At 41.9% G+C, this 16,916-nt stretch overlaps 1 protein-coding gene across 1 annotated transcript in view; it reads right to left on the reverse strand.

Annotated features, from left to right (window-relative positions):
- Positions 1 to 3,409: 3,409 nt before the first annotated feature.
- The window catches only part of DERA (deoxyribose-phosphate aldolase), a 48,476-nt gene continuing 34,969 nt past the window's right edge, over positions 3,410 to 16,916 (reverse strand). The window contains exons 7-9 of the mRNA XM_021535160.2: positions 10,966 to 11,078; positions 6,700 to 6,849; positions 3,410 to 5,280 (exon numbers count right to left, since the gene is read on the reverse strand). Of these exons, the coding sequence (XP_021390835.2) occupies positions 5,224 to 5,280; positions 6,700 to 6,849; positions 10,966 to 11,078 (320 nt within the window). The 3' untranslated portion in view covers positions 3,410 to 5,223. The remainder of the gene's footprint in view (positions 5,281 to 6,699; positions 6,850 to 10,965; positions 11,079 to 16,916) is intronic.

The raw sequence follows: 16,916 nt of genomic DNA on the forward strand, positions 1-16,916 counted from the left end.
GAGCCCCGATAGTCGTTCTTTTGCTCTGTTTCAATTCATGCTTTTAAAGAAGTTCCACCAAGAAATCACGTTCTGGGTCAGCTGTGGTGCCTGTGCTTTGAAGAAAGCCCCAGACTCTGCAGAAGGCAGCAAAAAGCAGCCAGCACTGAGACGTGCCAGCCTTCTGACATGATGCTGGCTGAATGTTTCATTTCCCCTGGAAATGAAGATAACATCCTTAATCATCTTACGTGTAATTAAATTAAATCATGGAGCATACGCATTCCTCACCTCCTCCTAAGGAGCTGGTTGCTCAGGTCTGAAAAAAGGGTGGAAAAAAGAAGAGCTCTCAGTGGGCCAGGAATCACTACAGACAGTTTTAGCACTTTGCAGAGCAGCCTCTCAGGCAGGGAGAGAGCAGGGGCTGGCTGCTGCAGCTGGCAGGCTCAGAGGTGCAGCTCACCCAGCTCCTCCACCAGCCCACAGGTTGTGACAATGGCAGGGACCCCTAAACCATGGGATTACCAAAACAGCCTTGGCCCAGACATAGGGAGGGAGCTGGCTCCCTGCTTTGCTCATTTGCTTGTCTTGTTAACTAGTAAAGAGGTGAGAACTCCTCTAAGACTTTGAATAAAAGCAGAGCTCATGCTATTAATGAAATGTAAAAATCAGGTTATGGAGCTTCTCCCTCATCTTTCTGGGCAAATCATCATCCATCTTAGGGTTTGGTTACTGTGGTGTATTGCAGCAGCTGAGCCTGCAAAGGGCCTGTTCAGCTTGAGGAAGAGGTGACTGAGAGGAGCCCTCGTCAATGTCTATCCATGTCTGAGGGGAGAGTGCCCGAGGAAGGAGCAGGTGGTGCCCAGCAAGAGGACAAGAGGCAACAGGCAGGAACTGATGCTCTGAAAGTTCTGCATGACCATTAGGAAGAACCTCCCTGTGCAGTGACCAAGCATGGAACAGACTGCCTAGAGAAGCTGTGGAGTCTCCCTCACTGGGTATACTCCAGACCCCTCTGGACACAATCCTGTGCTGTGTGCTCTGGGATGGCCCTGCTGGAGATGGGACGATGGGCCAGCTGTGGTCCCTTCCAACCCAACTCATTCTGTGACATCTATGATTCCTCTTCTCCTTCCACACAGAAAGCAGGACTTGAAAAAACAAGTGCAGTCATTTCCAGTATGGCTTCCTCAGTTTGTTAACATTGTTTAGAAGCCCTTTGTTTTCATCTCATGTAAAGAAGCAATTTTAAATTTATGCTTCCTCAATTCAGTGTTTTCAAACACTCCCTGTGATCTCAGAGATCTGAAACTTTTATGCCTCAAGAAAGCTTTGCTGTATTTTCACCCATCACCCACTTACTCCTGCTTTTAGGGAGTGCAAGGGCTGCAAATGTTCTTGGTGCTTCTTTCTAAGCCTTACCACCACTTAATTTAGCATGGTTCTGGCTTTCTGTGACTTTAATAGTAATAGGCAATCAGTAATTTTACCAATGGTGTCTTTACATAATAAGAACACTCTTCTCTCTGGTTGCCCTGTTACATAAGGACTGACCAGAAGGACACTTTCCTTTCTCTCCTGGGCAGGTTGCATCTAAATAAAAGCAGAACGCTCCTTTTACTCCTATGCCCCACAATACATGTCATCCAGTTGTGCTTTCAGCAAAAGCTCACCAAGATTTAAATAAGACTTGCTGTTGTTGTTAGTGTTTTTCGGTTTTATTCTCCCCAAGAGAGGCAAGGAGCCAAAGTTTCAACTGAGAAAATAAAATTAAAAGTAGATCAGTTTTTTCTGTCTCAGTGGCATGTGCTGTGGTATATAATGTATGTTCCCTGCTTCACAAAGGAAATGAAAGAATGAACTTATATGATGAAATAAAGATATCAAAGTATTACTTGCCCCAGCTGATATGTGCACTTCACATATAATTACTATTTAATATCTTTGTTTCCTACAAACCAGGAAAAAAGCTTACCCTCTCACACAATTCCCTCTTCTAGTAAATAAGCTGATGCAGACTTGCAGCTCCTACTTTACTTCCTTCTTGAAATTATTCTCTTATTTTCAAAGTAATGTGGTCTACAAAATGAAGCTATTTAAAATCCAAAATGAATAAGTGTTACAAAAATAATAAATTAGTATATACAGGACTGACTTGCACAAAACATATGCCACACTCAGAAATATATTTAGACATGAGTGCATAATTGCCTGTTCCTTTTCTAATGGCCTGAAGCACAGAACTAAATCTGAACTTTTCCCAAAGTCAGAAACGATGGAGCGCCGCCCCCTCCACACTTCCCAGGAATTCAGGTCCTCACGTGCTGCCTGCAGCCTCCACAAACTTCAGCTGAAGACCACAGCTGAAAAGCAGCAAGTGGCCAGCAGAAAAAAGATGGGACAGATGGAAAAGAGGGCAGGGAAGGGTTAGGGTGAAGGGCAGCAAGCTGAGGAGCCCACACTGTGAGCGCTCCCAGCTCCTTGGGGATGGGAATGAAGATCCGGCTCAGAAATTAAGGGAATCCCTGCACTTGGCTCTCCCACAGGCTCAGTGCTGGCACAAGCCCAGGAATGCTTCTGGCCCTCCCAGCAGCCCCACTCAGCCCTGCCTCATCCCAGGATGGATCCCATACCTGCTCTGGTGGCAGCAGTCTCCTGGACTGGCCCTTTGGATAAGCCCAGTCCCTTGCTGCTCCTGATGGCATCCCTGGCCCAGGTTCAACCCCTCACACCCCCCCGGGGCTGCCAGCAGGATAATTGTTGGCTGGTACCAGCAAGGAGGGGTGAGAGACAAGGTTCTGGGTCATGTTGGTGGCCCACAGACACAGACAATGTGATCACAACTTGAATCACCATGGAGTTAAACAAAGACAACCAATTGCTCTGAAACACTGAGCCTTCTGCTCATTCCTCGAAAAAGAACAGCCCCCAAACCAGAATCATCTTTATTTGGATGTGTTTATAGTCTCTGCTACTTTTTTTTTTCTTTTTTGACAAAAAGGTTTCAACAGAAAAGATGTATTTACTACATTCCAACACAGCTTCTCTGAAAACACTGGTTGGCTTGGAGTTGCACAGTATTTCACAGGTGTGTTGAACGTTCATGGAGAAGGGAAGTGGCTATCCTCAAATCTCCAGGAACCTCTCCCTCTGCAAACAGAGCTGTCACCCCTGGAGTCACCCCCAGCAGCCCATGTGCACACCAAAACTGTTGACAGAATTTCTCATGGCAACTTTTTTCACCAGCACAGCTCCCATGGAGACAGTGAGGCTGTTCTCAGAGACTCACACAGTGAGGTGGCAAAGTTGAACCTCCATTAATTTTAAGGTACCACACAGAATCCTCCACCTACAAACTAAAGCATCACCAAAAAAATAATTTTTATCATCACCCTAATTGTCCTAAAGAAAACTGACAACAACAAAGAAGTGTGGTTTGCAAGTGGTATTATTTCCCACTATGAAAGTATGGACATTTATTACATTTAATAATATTTCTAGAGCAGCAGCAAAATCCAGTATTTGGTGGCTGGGAGGGCAGGGCAGAGAGTCAGACTGGAAAAAGCCTGGTGGGAGCTGACTTCTTATAATAGCTCTGTATTTCTGAAAGCTCAGCAGCAGAATTTTCCCTTCCATATGCAGACAGGCACTTGAATTGTTCCTTGGCAAAACTGCCAATGAAATCAGAAGGAAAACTCATGGTAAAAATGGGCTATTTTCAGGAAAACAGAGTCACAGCTCAGCCTCACCTTCTGTGTTGAGATCTAAAGCAGAAAAACACTGAAAGCCTTGGATTAACTATTTTCTGAGAAATTAGGGCCCATTTTTAATCCTGAGCACTTCATATAGGATTTTGCTTTCTGTATATATTGTTTTCCTTTATTTGTTTTTCCCCTAATCAGCTTTCCTGTCTCTCCAAGGCTTTTTGTAGCACTCTAGTGATTCAGGTGGTATAGCCAGATAAATAACAGTAATTATCTTTATAATAAATCTCTTTGTAATAAATGCACCTCGTAGCTTGATTTACAGCAAAATCCTCCTCCTCCTCTTACTTTCATGATGAGACCTACTTAAGTCAGTGAGACTAGTCATGATGATAATTAAGTTTTTAGTACAACTCTGGTTAGTGAGCAGAATGCAGTACTGATAAAATGAATCTACTAGCACCAGTCTGATACTCAAAAGGTGTTGCGATTTGGCTATTGTTCTTAATGTGCTCTGAAAAAAGCACAATTTTTTACATTGAATCAATAAACCCTATATAAGACACAATTCAGATTATCTTTTAAATTCAAGTATTTCTTTTGGAATGGCAAAGTTGAAGTTCAGCCAGCTGAACAGTGACACCTGCAAACTGACAGTCAACCCCCCTACATGAAAATGGAAAGATTTGCATGAATGTGTTTTAAAATGACAGGAGACAGGAACTGTAGCTTCTAAGTAAGTTAGACTAAAATTTTAAGACTGAAATGCCTAAAAATAGGCCCCTGAATACATAGTTAGGCACCTATATAGAGACTGCTTGATTTTCAGTTGTTCTGATCACCCAGAGCTCCCATTAACTTCAGGAGCAACTGTGGATACTCAGCTGTTCTAGAAATCAAGCCACTTTTATTCAAGGGTCTAAATATGGATGTCTGTGCCTAAGTTTGGGGGGAAAAATAGAAAAAATAAAAAAGAGGTCTGGTTGGCTTTTTTTTTTTCCAACAGAAGACATTTGATAAAAGAGAAGTAATAGCCAAATTTCATTCTTCTTTTCCGTTACAATGCCTGAGACTGAATCAACAGAAGAATTTATAGTGCAACACATCTGTGCCAAAAGATTTTGTCTGATGTGAATGGAAATCTATTCCAAGATCAGTAGCTCTTAATTAGCAATCTGAAGCATTCCATAGATATTTCATATTCTGAGACTGCAAAATGTTACCAGGCCACCTAAATATTTTTCCTAGTATTTCAGTGTTGCCATTAATAAGCTTTTCAGGCTGGTCTGAGGAACTTTGCAAGATTAACTTTGCAAATCTGTATGTATTAACTATTTAACTATTTCAGAAATGCCACTTTTTTCTGCTTTTGGATCAAGTACAACCAGCAGACTTGAGCATATTTTTAAATACCATGAACTATGAAGAAGAGAGAATTAGGCCTTTAATTCTATCATATGCACTTGGTTGTCAGAATACTTCTGAATGCTGTTTGCTTAAAGACCTCTTTTGTAAAAGTAATCCTGAGTTGGTTTTGTGTCTAAGCCATTGCCAGTTCATGCTGAAGTGCATAAGAGCCAGTCACATGATAGAAAATCTGCAAGGAAAAAAAAAAGAAAATTTATGATGGAATTATATATGACTATAAAGCTGCAAGTGTCAAGGAAGTAACAAATTAAAGGCATACCAGATGAGGATGATAGATATTTGTTTGTGTGTGTGCATAAAATATGATGTAATATCCCTTAATATATTTTTGTTTGTAGACTATGAACTGAGGATTCTTGCTGCTGTGTTTGGAAATAAAAAGTAAAAAGCAAAGACCCTTGCTGCTCTTAACTAAGATTTCAAAAAGACCCAGGTAGAAGCCAATGTTTTCCTCTGGCATCAGGTTTTGACTATTTCAGTATGTTTGTTTTGTTGAATATATTGACTGGGACATTTTATTTTCCATGTCTTTAGACAGCAAGAACTTTGATCATGGCTGGGGCATTTGTGCAATTCCTGCCAGATAAAAGATAAAACCCTTAAGAAATCAGAATAAATGGTGCAACACAATCACTGGCTGTGTTCTAACACCCAGCAGTGATGGCAGTGGCAAAGAGAAAGCTCATACTGCTCTGTCATAACCAGGGACATAATTTTAGGTCAAGTATGAGGCAGAAGGATCAAGACAATATTATTGTCATTGCAGGAGTGAGCCAGGGGTTTCAGCAGTCATGAATATTAACCTGACATCTTTAAGCTGTTCTTAGAATATTTCCTAAACCTTGTCAGTATTTCAAAAGAAAATAAGTAAGGAAAGGGAGAAGACTGGCTGCTATACCTCATGTTTTCCTAGCAGCAGCAACAGGATAATGACCCTCAGATATTTTTCTTGGTAAAAGGTAATATCACCTCCTCTCCTGGGCTTAATTAACATGAAAGTCAGGACCAAAAGCTTCATATTTTGGTATTTCCAATGACACTACAATGTTCCAAATTACACTGCATCCTTTGGGGTTGATAGCCTGTGCCACTGATATAGATCATGGATAGATAGGTCAGAATCTTTCTTCCCACTAGGAACTTCTTCCCCAGGAAACAGTCAACATGTGAACAATTCTCTATCAGCAGCACCCATACACAGGATGAGATGGGACTTTCTCCACAGGATGGAAACACACCATGAGGAGTTGTGGCACAGTGACACGAAGGGTCTGTGAGGCTCATTCACAGCTGGGATTGAAGAGAAGAACACTGCCATGCATTTGATAAGGCTCTGTACACACACAAACTGCCAAAATTTTGTAAAATTTTACACTGCCAACATGGCCTAGACCATGGTCAGCTGCCCCAGCATCAGAGCCCCCGATGTCTGTAATGACAGCTCAAATTTAAATAATCACTGAGCTGGAAGCAAATCTGTCATTCATAATGAATTAGAGGGACGTTCAATTTCTGCAGAAGCAGTAAGCCAGCACTTTTAGAAAGATTGCTTTTGTTCTTTATGAGTTCTAAGCTGCCAACAACCAACCTGTTGCTCAATGTCTCCCAGTAAACTGCTGGCACCCAGGCGGAAGAGTTCCGGCGTCAGCCACTCCACTCCCAGCTCCTCCTTCACCAGCATGAGCCAGGTAATGGCTTCCTTGGCTGTCCTAATGCCCCCTGCAGGTTTAAATCCAACCTTTGGAGAGAGAGAGAAAAGAAAATAAATAAAAGTTCAATACACATTTTCATCCATCAGCAACCCTAGAAGAGCAATCGATGCTGGCACGGCTGCAGTCTCAAAGTGCCTGTGATGTAACAGCTCTGCCTGGTAAGGACCTGAGTAAGAGCCTCCAGAGAGAGGCAGGACTTCAAGCACCTCTTCAAAGTCCAATTTATTGTATCCAAGATGTTAGAACAGTCCAGAGTCATGGGTGGCAGAGCCATGGCTAAAGCTGTCAGCTCCAGATGCAGACAAGGCTGAAGACCCATTAATTTTGGTTACAATGCATTATATACTTTTCTTTGCTGAGCGTCTTTGATACATAAGAACCAATCTATACCTTAACTTTCACCTATAGCCTATCATAACTACTATGATTACCATATTATGCCTAATACTATCCAATCACATGAGTTAGTATGCTACAGTTTAAGCTTAAAGTTGTTTTTCAGATTTCTTGCAGTGGATAGTTCTTAGACCTCCTTTCAACTTGCCACATCAACATGTCTTGTTTGCCTGTGGTATCTTTCTGCTTCATAAAGACATCTTTTTGTTTGTGGTCAGCTTATCCTTCAGTCTAAGTCCTCAAATCTCTTTCCAACTTGACTTAATGTTTATTTTCTTAGTTGTCCAGCAAGACTGGCTCAGCAATTGTCAATGTACACATCTATTATTCTTCTATGTCAAAACTTGATTCCATCTCTATTCCATTCTCAGGTTCTACATTCAGGGAGCTTTCTGCCAAGCATATATATCTGTGAAACTTTCTTGTCAAACTTTCATCCTTCCCAACAGATCTGGCTGCAAGCAGCACAAGGTCTGGACTAGAACTTGGAGCTACCAAGCCTCAGCCATCACTACCAAAGGTAACATTTTCATCCTGAGGGAGCAATACTTTTGACCCCTGGGCACTTCCTCAGGAGCTGGGCTTGAGGTCTAATGGGAGCAGTGTGTCTCTAATGCAAGGGATTTAGGCAGGACTGGGGTATCTGCATAATCACAGAGTGCCCATGGCATCATCACCTACTGCCAATCTAATTCCAAATATACAACAACAAATGCACAACCTTTAAAGTGATGTAACTTTAAAGATGCTGCATATAAGGTGGCTGACTCAGGCTCAGTCCTGGCTGTGTTTTACAAAAAGCCTGTGCAGAACAGTTACACATGGTTTGGCTGTACATTCAAATCTACCAGAGGCTTAATTTTCACTATTTTTTTTTTCAAATGGCAATTAAATTATGTTTGTCTTTATCAAAAATTGAAAGGTCTGCAGAACTTCTGTTCCCCACCACAGGCTGGGTGTGCTTTCAGTCCCTTGGTGTGGGATGTGTGTCACATCTGAAGGTGAACTGCCACGTCTGCAAAGGCACAAACACCAAGTAAAACTTGTCTTTGAGATAAAGCATGTCTGGAATCCTATGATGGACCTGCTGTGCACTTGGCATACAACCCTAATGCCAGTCCTTTGCTTATGTGCCATTTAAACACAAGACAGAGCTTGTGACACTCAGCTATCAAATCCCTCATCAAAAATGCCAAAATGTTGGCCTGTAGCAGCTACCTAAACTCTTGAAAAGCAAGGGGAATCAGGAAAAATTCTTCCTGTATAAAAAAAAGGTAAATTTGAACAACACAGTGATTCTTCTTATGTTTCCTTCTGCCTTTACATTCTGCAAGAATTATCATTTTGTTTTTGTATTCAAGCTCCTGAAACCTCACTGCACTGAGGATTTTTTTTGTGCCTTATGGACATAATAGTGGAATCAGAAAATATCTGTTTTTAAATGTGTTTAGTAATCTTTTTTATATAGTGATTTCAGGACCAACAAACACAGAATAAATCCTTCTCTCATGCTGGAGCATTGTGATAATGGCATATTTCCAATAAGATTAAAAAGAACAAAAGCAAGAAAAGCTTGATAAATCCAAACCACGAAAGCTCGAAAACTGTGTTTTTGTGGATGGACAAATAGATGTGTGAGTGTATGCATACATCTGTTAACATTAGACTTCCAAAAAGAATTTTAAGCCCAGCAACGTGAAAGGTGTCTTCTAGATAATAAACAAAAACAGTTGGAATGTGCTTTCCCTCAGGAAGAGAAATTCTAATGAAAATTGAATTCAGATTTCTTCCTAGAAATATGACATCTCTTTGAGATAATCTGTGGCAAAAACAAGTGAAACAGAGTTAATAAGAGAATTAAAACCATCATTCAGAACTCCTTCCCCTTTTAGCAGATTCTGAAAGCTCTTTTCTTTGCAAAAAAGCTGACAAAGACAAGCCTGTCTTCTCCTCCATTTGCCAGCTTTCCAAACAGCACATCTGACTGCCATAAAAACGTAAAAAGGAAGGGGGGTTGGAATTTAATTCAAGAGCAGTACAAAGTCCAGCTACCACTTTCCTGCTGTTTCACAGTATTTCATTATTTTGCTTAATAAGTTCATCTCCTCAAGAATTTTCTCTTCACCTTACATTATTAAAAGTAATAAGTTTTTCTGGATTGGGGGTTTTCCCAACAGAAAAACCAATTTATGTATGTCCTTCAATAATGACAGGAAAAGATTATTTCCCATTATATTGCACACTTTTCATATCACCACCACAGCTTATCAGTCAATAAATGTTACTCTGCAACTTGTTCCTTTCCTTGAAGAAGTTTAATTTCTGTATTAACCTGTTTTTCCCAGGCAACGCCTTGCTAGAAAGCATCCCTACAGCAGCAAAATTAGTTTGTTAAAGAAACCATTTAGAAATTTCTTGTCACTGATAATATTGTCTTCAGTTAATAAAAGTACATACAGTCAGTTTACATCTAATTCACTGACACACACATGCACACGGACACAAGCTCTTACTCCTAATAATACATTTCATACCATGAATGCCTCCTTTGAAAGCAAAAGGTGAATTCAACATTTATATCCAGTTATGGGGACAAAGCTGTGCTGATGCAGCTTGTGGCACCCAGCACTGGTGCCCAGGGGGGTTGCTGACCCCAGGGATCTGCCTCACGCTGGGGCACTAAGGGTGCTCCCACAGAAACAAGACTATTGGAGCTGCTCAAATTATTGTGTGGCAGAGAGAGAGGCAGGAAGGGAAAGAAGGAGTGGGGACAGCCCAGGGATCCATGCTGGCCTCATCTAGATGGCTACAGAGAGTGGATGGACACACCTCCAACCTGGTGTCACACGTTGCTCAAGCTCCGACAGCTCCTGAAACCTTCTCAGCCCCCATCCCACTGCTCATCCCATGTGCTGACATTGTACCTTGCAAGGCCACCTGCAGAAGGGACAGAAGGAGCAGCTGGAGATGAGGGAAGAGTGGCCAGAAATGGGGAGAGGATCTTAGCTGGAGATACAGCTTCCTGCCCTGGTGCTGAAGGTGAGAACAAAACCCACTGCTGAACACCAATAGCAGATCCAACTGGCAGCCCCTACCTGCCCATGGACAAAGGAAGTTGCTTAAGCCCTCCTGGGAATCTCCTCCCTTCTCAATATTTCAGCAAAAGGATGAGTGCACAGACCATTCATCACTGGCTTTGCTGTACATTCCCCTTCACTCCACTGACCTCACCTGACAGTGACCTGATGGATCAACATTAAGTACCAGGATATAATGTTCTTCCAACCCCTGTCCCCTCTCTCCTTCGTTCCATACCAAGCAAGGGGATACAGCTGGATCTGCCTCCTTGTCCCCTTGGAAAGCCTCTCTGGCAAGGGAGGAAAGAGCAAAATGTATCCCTTGGGTTGCCAGGACAGTCAGAAAACACACTTGTGTACATTGGACAGATTCAATGGCTCTACAGGTGTATAGCTCTGCTGATGTTTTTGGGAGCATGTCAGCCACTATCAGCCCTGTTATTAATGGACATGACCACCTAAATGGTGAAACAAAATTCAAACCCATATGCAGCAGGGAACTCTGATTGCATGAGCATTTATGGAATGAAGACACAGTTCTTCAAGGCAGAAAACACAAAAGTAAAGAAAAAAAAAAAAAATTAGTGTTAGCAAGTCAATCCTATCACATCCTTATTTCTTTCTGAGTGACCCTGTTTGGTTAATTTTTACAGAGGAAATGAGAACTACCTTGTAGCCAGTTTGCCAGTAGTACTCCTTAATGGCTCGCATCATGACTATGCCAACAGGAAAGGTCGCATTTTCCACCTCCTTTCCTGTAGATGTCTTTATAAAATCAGAACCTGAAAGGAAACAAAATGTTTTATAGCAGTTTTAGAGCAGGAGTCCCACTGCACATACAGGTTCACAGCCTCAAAGATGCCCTCCTGCTTCTCAGCAAATCTGAAGTATTCCTTTACATGTATGTCCCTGTGGTGTACATAAATCAACATTTTACTATTTCCACCAGGATCTCTGAAACTAGAAATTATTTGCATCAGGCTTTTTTAATTTAACTTTACATCTACTTGGTCTCACATCTGAGAGTCTGCTATTTTATCTCCTGCAGCTGTTTTTAAGAGAAAAATATCTCATATGTATTTACTAAACCAGCTGTGTAACACTATAAACCAAGGGAAAACTCCCCTTTTATGCATTTTACAATTGCAACATTGCAAGTTACTGATTTAATGCACTAACAAGGTCAAAATATCTGTGATCTTTAAAGAAAAGAGTTAGCCTTGGCTTATTTTTTTTGTTTTCTCACTACTGAATAATATTCTCCACTGCCTGCCTTAATACTTATGTAACATTCTTGTGTATCTTGCTGTTCTACCTTGGTTTGAAAGAAATCCTGAAGCACAGTGTAACAAAAAGCAAAGAAACTAACAAAAAATAATGTGCCTTGCAGTGCATGATCCAGCATTGACAGAACACAATGACAAAACTTCTTTAATTTCATTAGGATGCACTTCACCCCTAGGAACCTACTTCTTAGAAAAGGTGTACTGTGGGATCATTAATTATCAAACGTAATTGGAAGAAGAAGAGGGATAATTCAAACATCATGTAGTAGTGCATCATCCACTTAAGTCAATTGGAACTGCATCTGCTTCCACTTCAAATTTGGCTTGGGGTCCATTTTGTCTCTTATGTGAATGATGATGCCTCTACAACATCCCCTGGAGTAGGGAAGGGAAGTTTGAGCACTGGCTCCAAGTAAGGAGTTGCCTTGGCTATGTTCTGTGAGCTGCAGCACATCCAGAGAGAGCCCTCCTGATGGCACAGCTGACGTGCACACAGCTGGGTCTCAGCCCGATGGCAGGGCAGCACAAAGCCAGGCATGTTTCCCTGGCTTTTAGACACAATCAAGTGGTACCACCAACTTTGGGGTTTCTAAGATCACACAGTTATCCCTGTAGGCTTCCTGACTAGGCACTGTGTCAGTCCAGTGGTGGTTCAATTGCACCCTCCTGTGACAACTTCCATTCTGGAGAGAAACAGCTATTTGCAAGAAGGGTTCTAACTCCACAGTGCAAAATGTGCAAAAGAGGCAATTAATAGTTGATAGGGCTCTGCAGGGAATGGACCACACAGGAGAGACAATTGACTTGCACATTTCAGCACTGCTCCCTTCCAGAGAGGTACTATGGACATCTGATAGTCACATTAAAACAAGGAGCAGTGGAAGTGTAACTTCAACATCACCAAATCATATTTTTTATTTCCCTTTGAAAATGTAGCACTTAAAGTCCTTCAGTGTAATACTTCTCATTTTTTCTGCTATAAGGTAAGTCAAAGCTTTTATAAGTCTTATAATTACAAGTCTCTATGGTACAGTTTCATTAAAAACTTTCATTAAACAACAGCTGCCCTTGTATATGGTCTTCTAATCAATTTGGTCAAACAGAATGACTTCTAATCAGCTGTTGATAAAAATAGAAGATGAAATTTTAATTCTAATAGATTAACCACAAACTCAAGATAGTCTTCAAAATCCATCTAGTTCTATTCTCCAGTGGATTTAACGACTATTCAGCAACTCATTACTAAATAGAACAAGATGAACATTTTCCAGTTCATTAAAGAAATGTACTATGTATTTTTGCATTGTCCTCATGATTCGTTACAGGGAGTCTTAATTACAAGATAATGGATAATGGTTATTAAATGCAGACTCCAGTAATGAAGCTCTATTCATTTGCGAGCCTCAGAGACTGCAAAAAGGGGAAAATAAAATTACTAGCTTCAAAAGATTAACGGATCAAATTATTATTCAATTTTGAAAATCTCATTCAGACTTCATAGAAACAAGAAGAGATTAAAAACTAGTATTAGTACAAAAGTTGTGCATTTATATATTTATTTTTAAATAATATCTTAAGGCTATTACAAGAATAATCAGCTTTAGATGTGATTATTAGACAAACATACAGCCAATTAAGTAGCATCCTCTAACAATGAAAACAACACATTTTTATTTGCTGAACAAATTCTTTTTATGGCACAAGAGCTTGCTAGCGGGACTGCAGGCAGCCTCTTGCAGATGACAGAGGACCCACACTAGCACAGAGAGCCATGCCAGAAGATGCTGTTAATGTTTGGATTTCAGCAATGAAAAGGGGAATTTAAAAATCAAGTGCTGACATAAAAGGCACCTCATTAAGCCAACTTTATGCTTAACCTTGTGATAATAAGGGAGTTTCACCCGGTCTATTTCTTATTCAAGCTTCCAAAAATAAGTTGAAGGAATTAAGTTCAGAAGGAGTTTCACCTGGAAATTTAGGTGATGATTTAGACGCCTGAGTTTTATCATCCATCTTCTCATCTTCCTGTGAATGGATACACTCAAAAAATCAAGACTAAGGCTAAAATACACACTGAATGGCTTTCCCCTTCCTTAGAGCAGATTACATGATCCAATGAAGCATAAAATCCAAGATTTTACAAAATCAGTTATTCAGGGTAGATTTCTAGGCCCGGTGAGCCTGGAAAAGACTACTCTTTCTACTTTTATTTTCCAATGTGAAGCCACAACAGTACATTTCCTTTCAAGGCAACAAGTCATAAGAGACTCAAATGAATCAGGGGGATGAGATGAGGTCAGCTGGGTACAACATGGTGCAGTTAACACCAAGGTTCTGTGTTCCACACACACAGGACATTCAATTCAGAGGAATTCCATTATATTTTTTTCTGTTCTAGATACACAGCCTCATTTATGAATGCTTTGGTCTCCCAAAAGGTCAGAAGAGCTTTCAGAACTGGCTTGCCCTATTGCTATCCTGTACATCTACAGAAATTTCCAGCCCACATAACATTGAAGCAGAGCATGAGAAGTGGAGAATCTTATTCAGATGACAGCATCCAAGAAACACACTCTGATTCTATAATTAAGCAATAAGGAATAATAAGCAGTGTAGCAATTGTGGAGTAATCACAACCTTTTGGTTGTGAAGTGTTTCAAATGCCCTTGGGGAATGATTATCTCCTGATACCTACAGACTTTGTGTTGCTGCCTTAGTCTTAATAAAGAACAAAGATGTGGCTGGCAGTTTTAAACAATAGTTTAGAGAGAGCTGCTTGCAGAGGGACAATTATGTGCTACTTTGTAAGTATTTGCAATGAGCACAGATACATCTTCATTGCTGCAACTGAGTTATAACAATATGGAGTTCTCCCAGGAAGAACACAAAGCCTTCCAAGACTTCCAGGACTGGTAGCAAAAAGTGGCAATCTGCTCAGAGGCCCTGCAAACCCACCTGCTGGTTCTCCTGATAAGGCAGCAATGACAAAATAGTAGCATATCAAATGTGCATGAAGTCCCATTAGCAAGTAATCTTTTTATTTTATGAGCACCCAAGCCAAGGGTCTTCTGATTCACACACAAATTAGCCTTACTGGGGGTGACCAGGTTAACAACCCTCTGAAAATAAGAGGCAGGGCAAGATAGAAAAGGCTAATGTAGCAGCTTATTCTTGTCAGTTGAGTCATCCTTAATTGTCCCACTTACATGTCCTTACATCTCCAGCAGACAGATAAAATTCATTCCCCGTTAGCTTAACTTTGCCATCAAGGAGAAGAGAATACAAAGGTGTGACACCTCACTCAAGCAGTAGCTCAGCAGGTAGCTTTAGCTCCATGGCGTTGGGCCACACTGCCAGACCACTTGGTTAGGTGCCAATGCATGTTTTGCCATGCATGTGCCTCAGCTACCATTGAAAAATGCTGGTTTATAACTTGCTCTGTTGAGAACTGCCCCTTTTTTGCAACTCTTTTTGAAAAAGTGTCTGCACAGAGGGAAAAAAAGCAAAAATCCCATCATAGGCCTCCACATTTAGTGTCTGTTTCCAAGGAGGACAACCTTCTGAAAACCCATCCTATCTTCCCAGCTTGGTTTCTAAGACTCAGAATGGATGCTCCCTTTCTTGAACAGGACCTCCAGAAACAGTTCTGCAGGCCCCTAGGAACACTTACACATGCACACAAAGGGACAAATGATCAAGTCCATACTTGTGCAAAATTCTCTGTAGATGATGTCTGAAAGAATTCAGCATTGCTGAATTATGCACAGCTTGCTAATGCACTGTTGCAGCATCTACCACAGGTCTCTACAGAATATTATTATTAATTAGTATTAGTTTCTTGTGTGTTCATTTAAAATGTTACTTTAGAAGGTTCAGCAGGAAGAGCCATACCAGCTTCTGTTGCTTGGCTACACAGCATAGGCACTTGGTGTTTTTAGAGCATTCCTTACAATCCAATCCCTGTGTGGCATGGAGTAAGTGGAGATAAATAATTGACAGGTGCTCTGGGTCCAAAGACCACAGCTGGAATCCCTGTCACTGGTGGCTCCTGGTGGCATTGGTGGCTTGGAGCCACCCTGAAGCCCAGATGCCAGGGTGCAGGATTCAGGCAATTATGTGCTGCTGGAGCAGCCATTCCTCTTCCTCTCCAAAGAGGAAGCAGCAGGAGTGACTTGTTATGAGACAACAAGGAAGTTTAAGGAATTCCTGTATTGTTATCCACTTGCTAAATTTCATTTACCAGGACCCCATTTTTCTTCTTTAAAAGGGTGTGCCACATAATGCACTCAGGGGTGTCACAGTGCACTGTGAGATGGGACCACACTCCTGCACGGTGTGGGTGGAGGGAGGCAGAGATCTCTGAAGCTTGCTCTTGGGGAAAGAGGTTTATTGGGGGTCCAGGAATGCCCGAGCCTTGTGCTCTCAGGCATAGCACGAGGCCGGGCTTAAGAGGACAGGAGAGGGGAGAGAGAAACGGAGGGTTTAGGAGAGGGAAAGCTCCAGCGGGGGAGGAGGTCCAAGAGGGGGGAGAGGTTCCAAGAGGGGGAGGAGGTCCAAGAGGGGGAAGGGTCCAAGAGGGGGGAGAGGTTCCAAGAGGGGGAGGAAGTCCAAGAGGGGGGAGAGGTTCCAAGAGGGGGAGGAAGTCCAAGAGGGGGGAGAGGTTCCAAGAGGGAGGAGAGGTTCCAAGAGGGGGAAGGGTCCAAGAGACCGCATGGCCCCTCGGAGCTCCCTTATCAGGGGCTCCCAGGTGGGCCGGGACAAGGCATGGGCCAATGGGGTTACAGACACTGATGTTTTAGGGGCAGGTACAGAGGTGTGGGATGAGCCACAATCTTTTGGGGGGTGGGATGGAACAGTCCATTTCACTCCAGGATTCATCCAAGGGCAGAAGTGACATCCGGCTAGCTGAGAGAACAATCATATCTATCTATCATCTGCAACAGTGCACGACCTGCATTAACCTTATTTCTTTTTGCAGATGGCACTGCTGGAACTGCTGGAGCAGTTTGCCTAATGACACATGACAAGCCAAAGGCAGAAAGAAGAAATAAAGCAAGGAATCCCAACAACTAATCCTAACCTTACTACCACTGGGGAAAAACCAGACTTTTCTCTCAGCATACCCACTTGCAGTGCTAATTTCCCCTACAAGCCATTCTGTGGGCTATTTTTTGCCACACTCTTGATTTTGAGCAAGACTCAAAATACAAGAGACACCAGTAGAAATGTCTCTCTCTAGCACAGTGCACCCAGGGCAGGAGGCAGTGCTGGTGGCACAGCTCTGGCCCCAAATTCCCAAATTCATGGTCTCCTCCAGTAGTTACTGATGAAGAA

The sequence above is a fragment of the Lonchura striata genome, chromosome 5, assembly GCF_046129695.1.
Source record: "Lonchura striata isolate bLonStr1 chromosome 5, bLonStr1.mat, whole genome shotgun sequence".
Taxonomy (NCBI): Eukaryota; Metazoa; Chordata; class Aves; order Passeriformes; family Estrildidae; genus Lonchura; species Lonchura striata.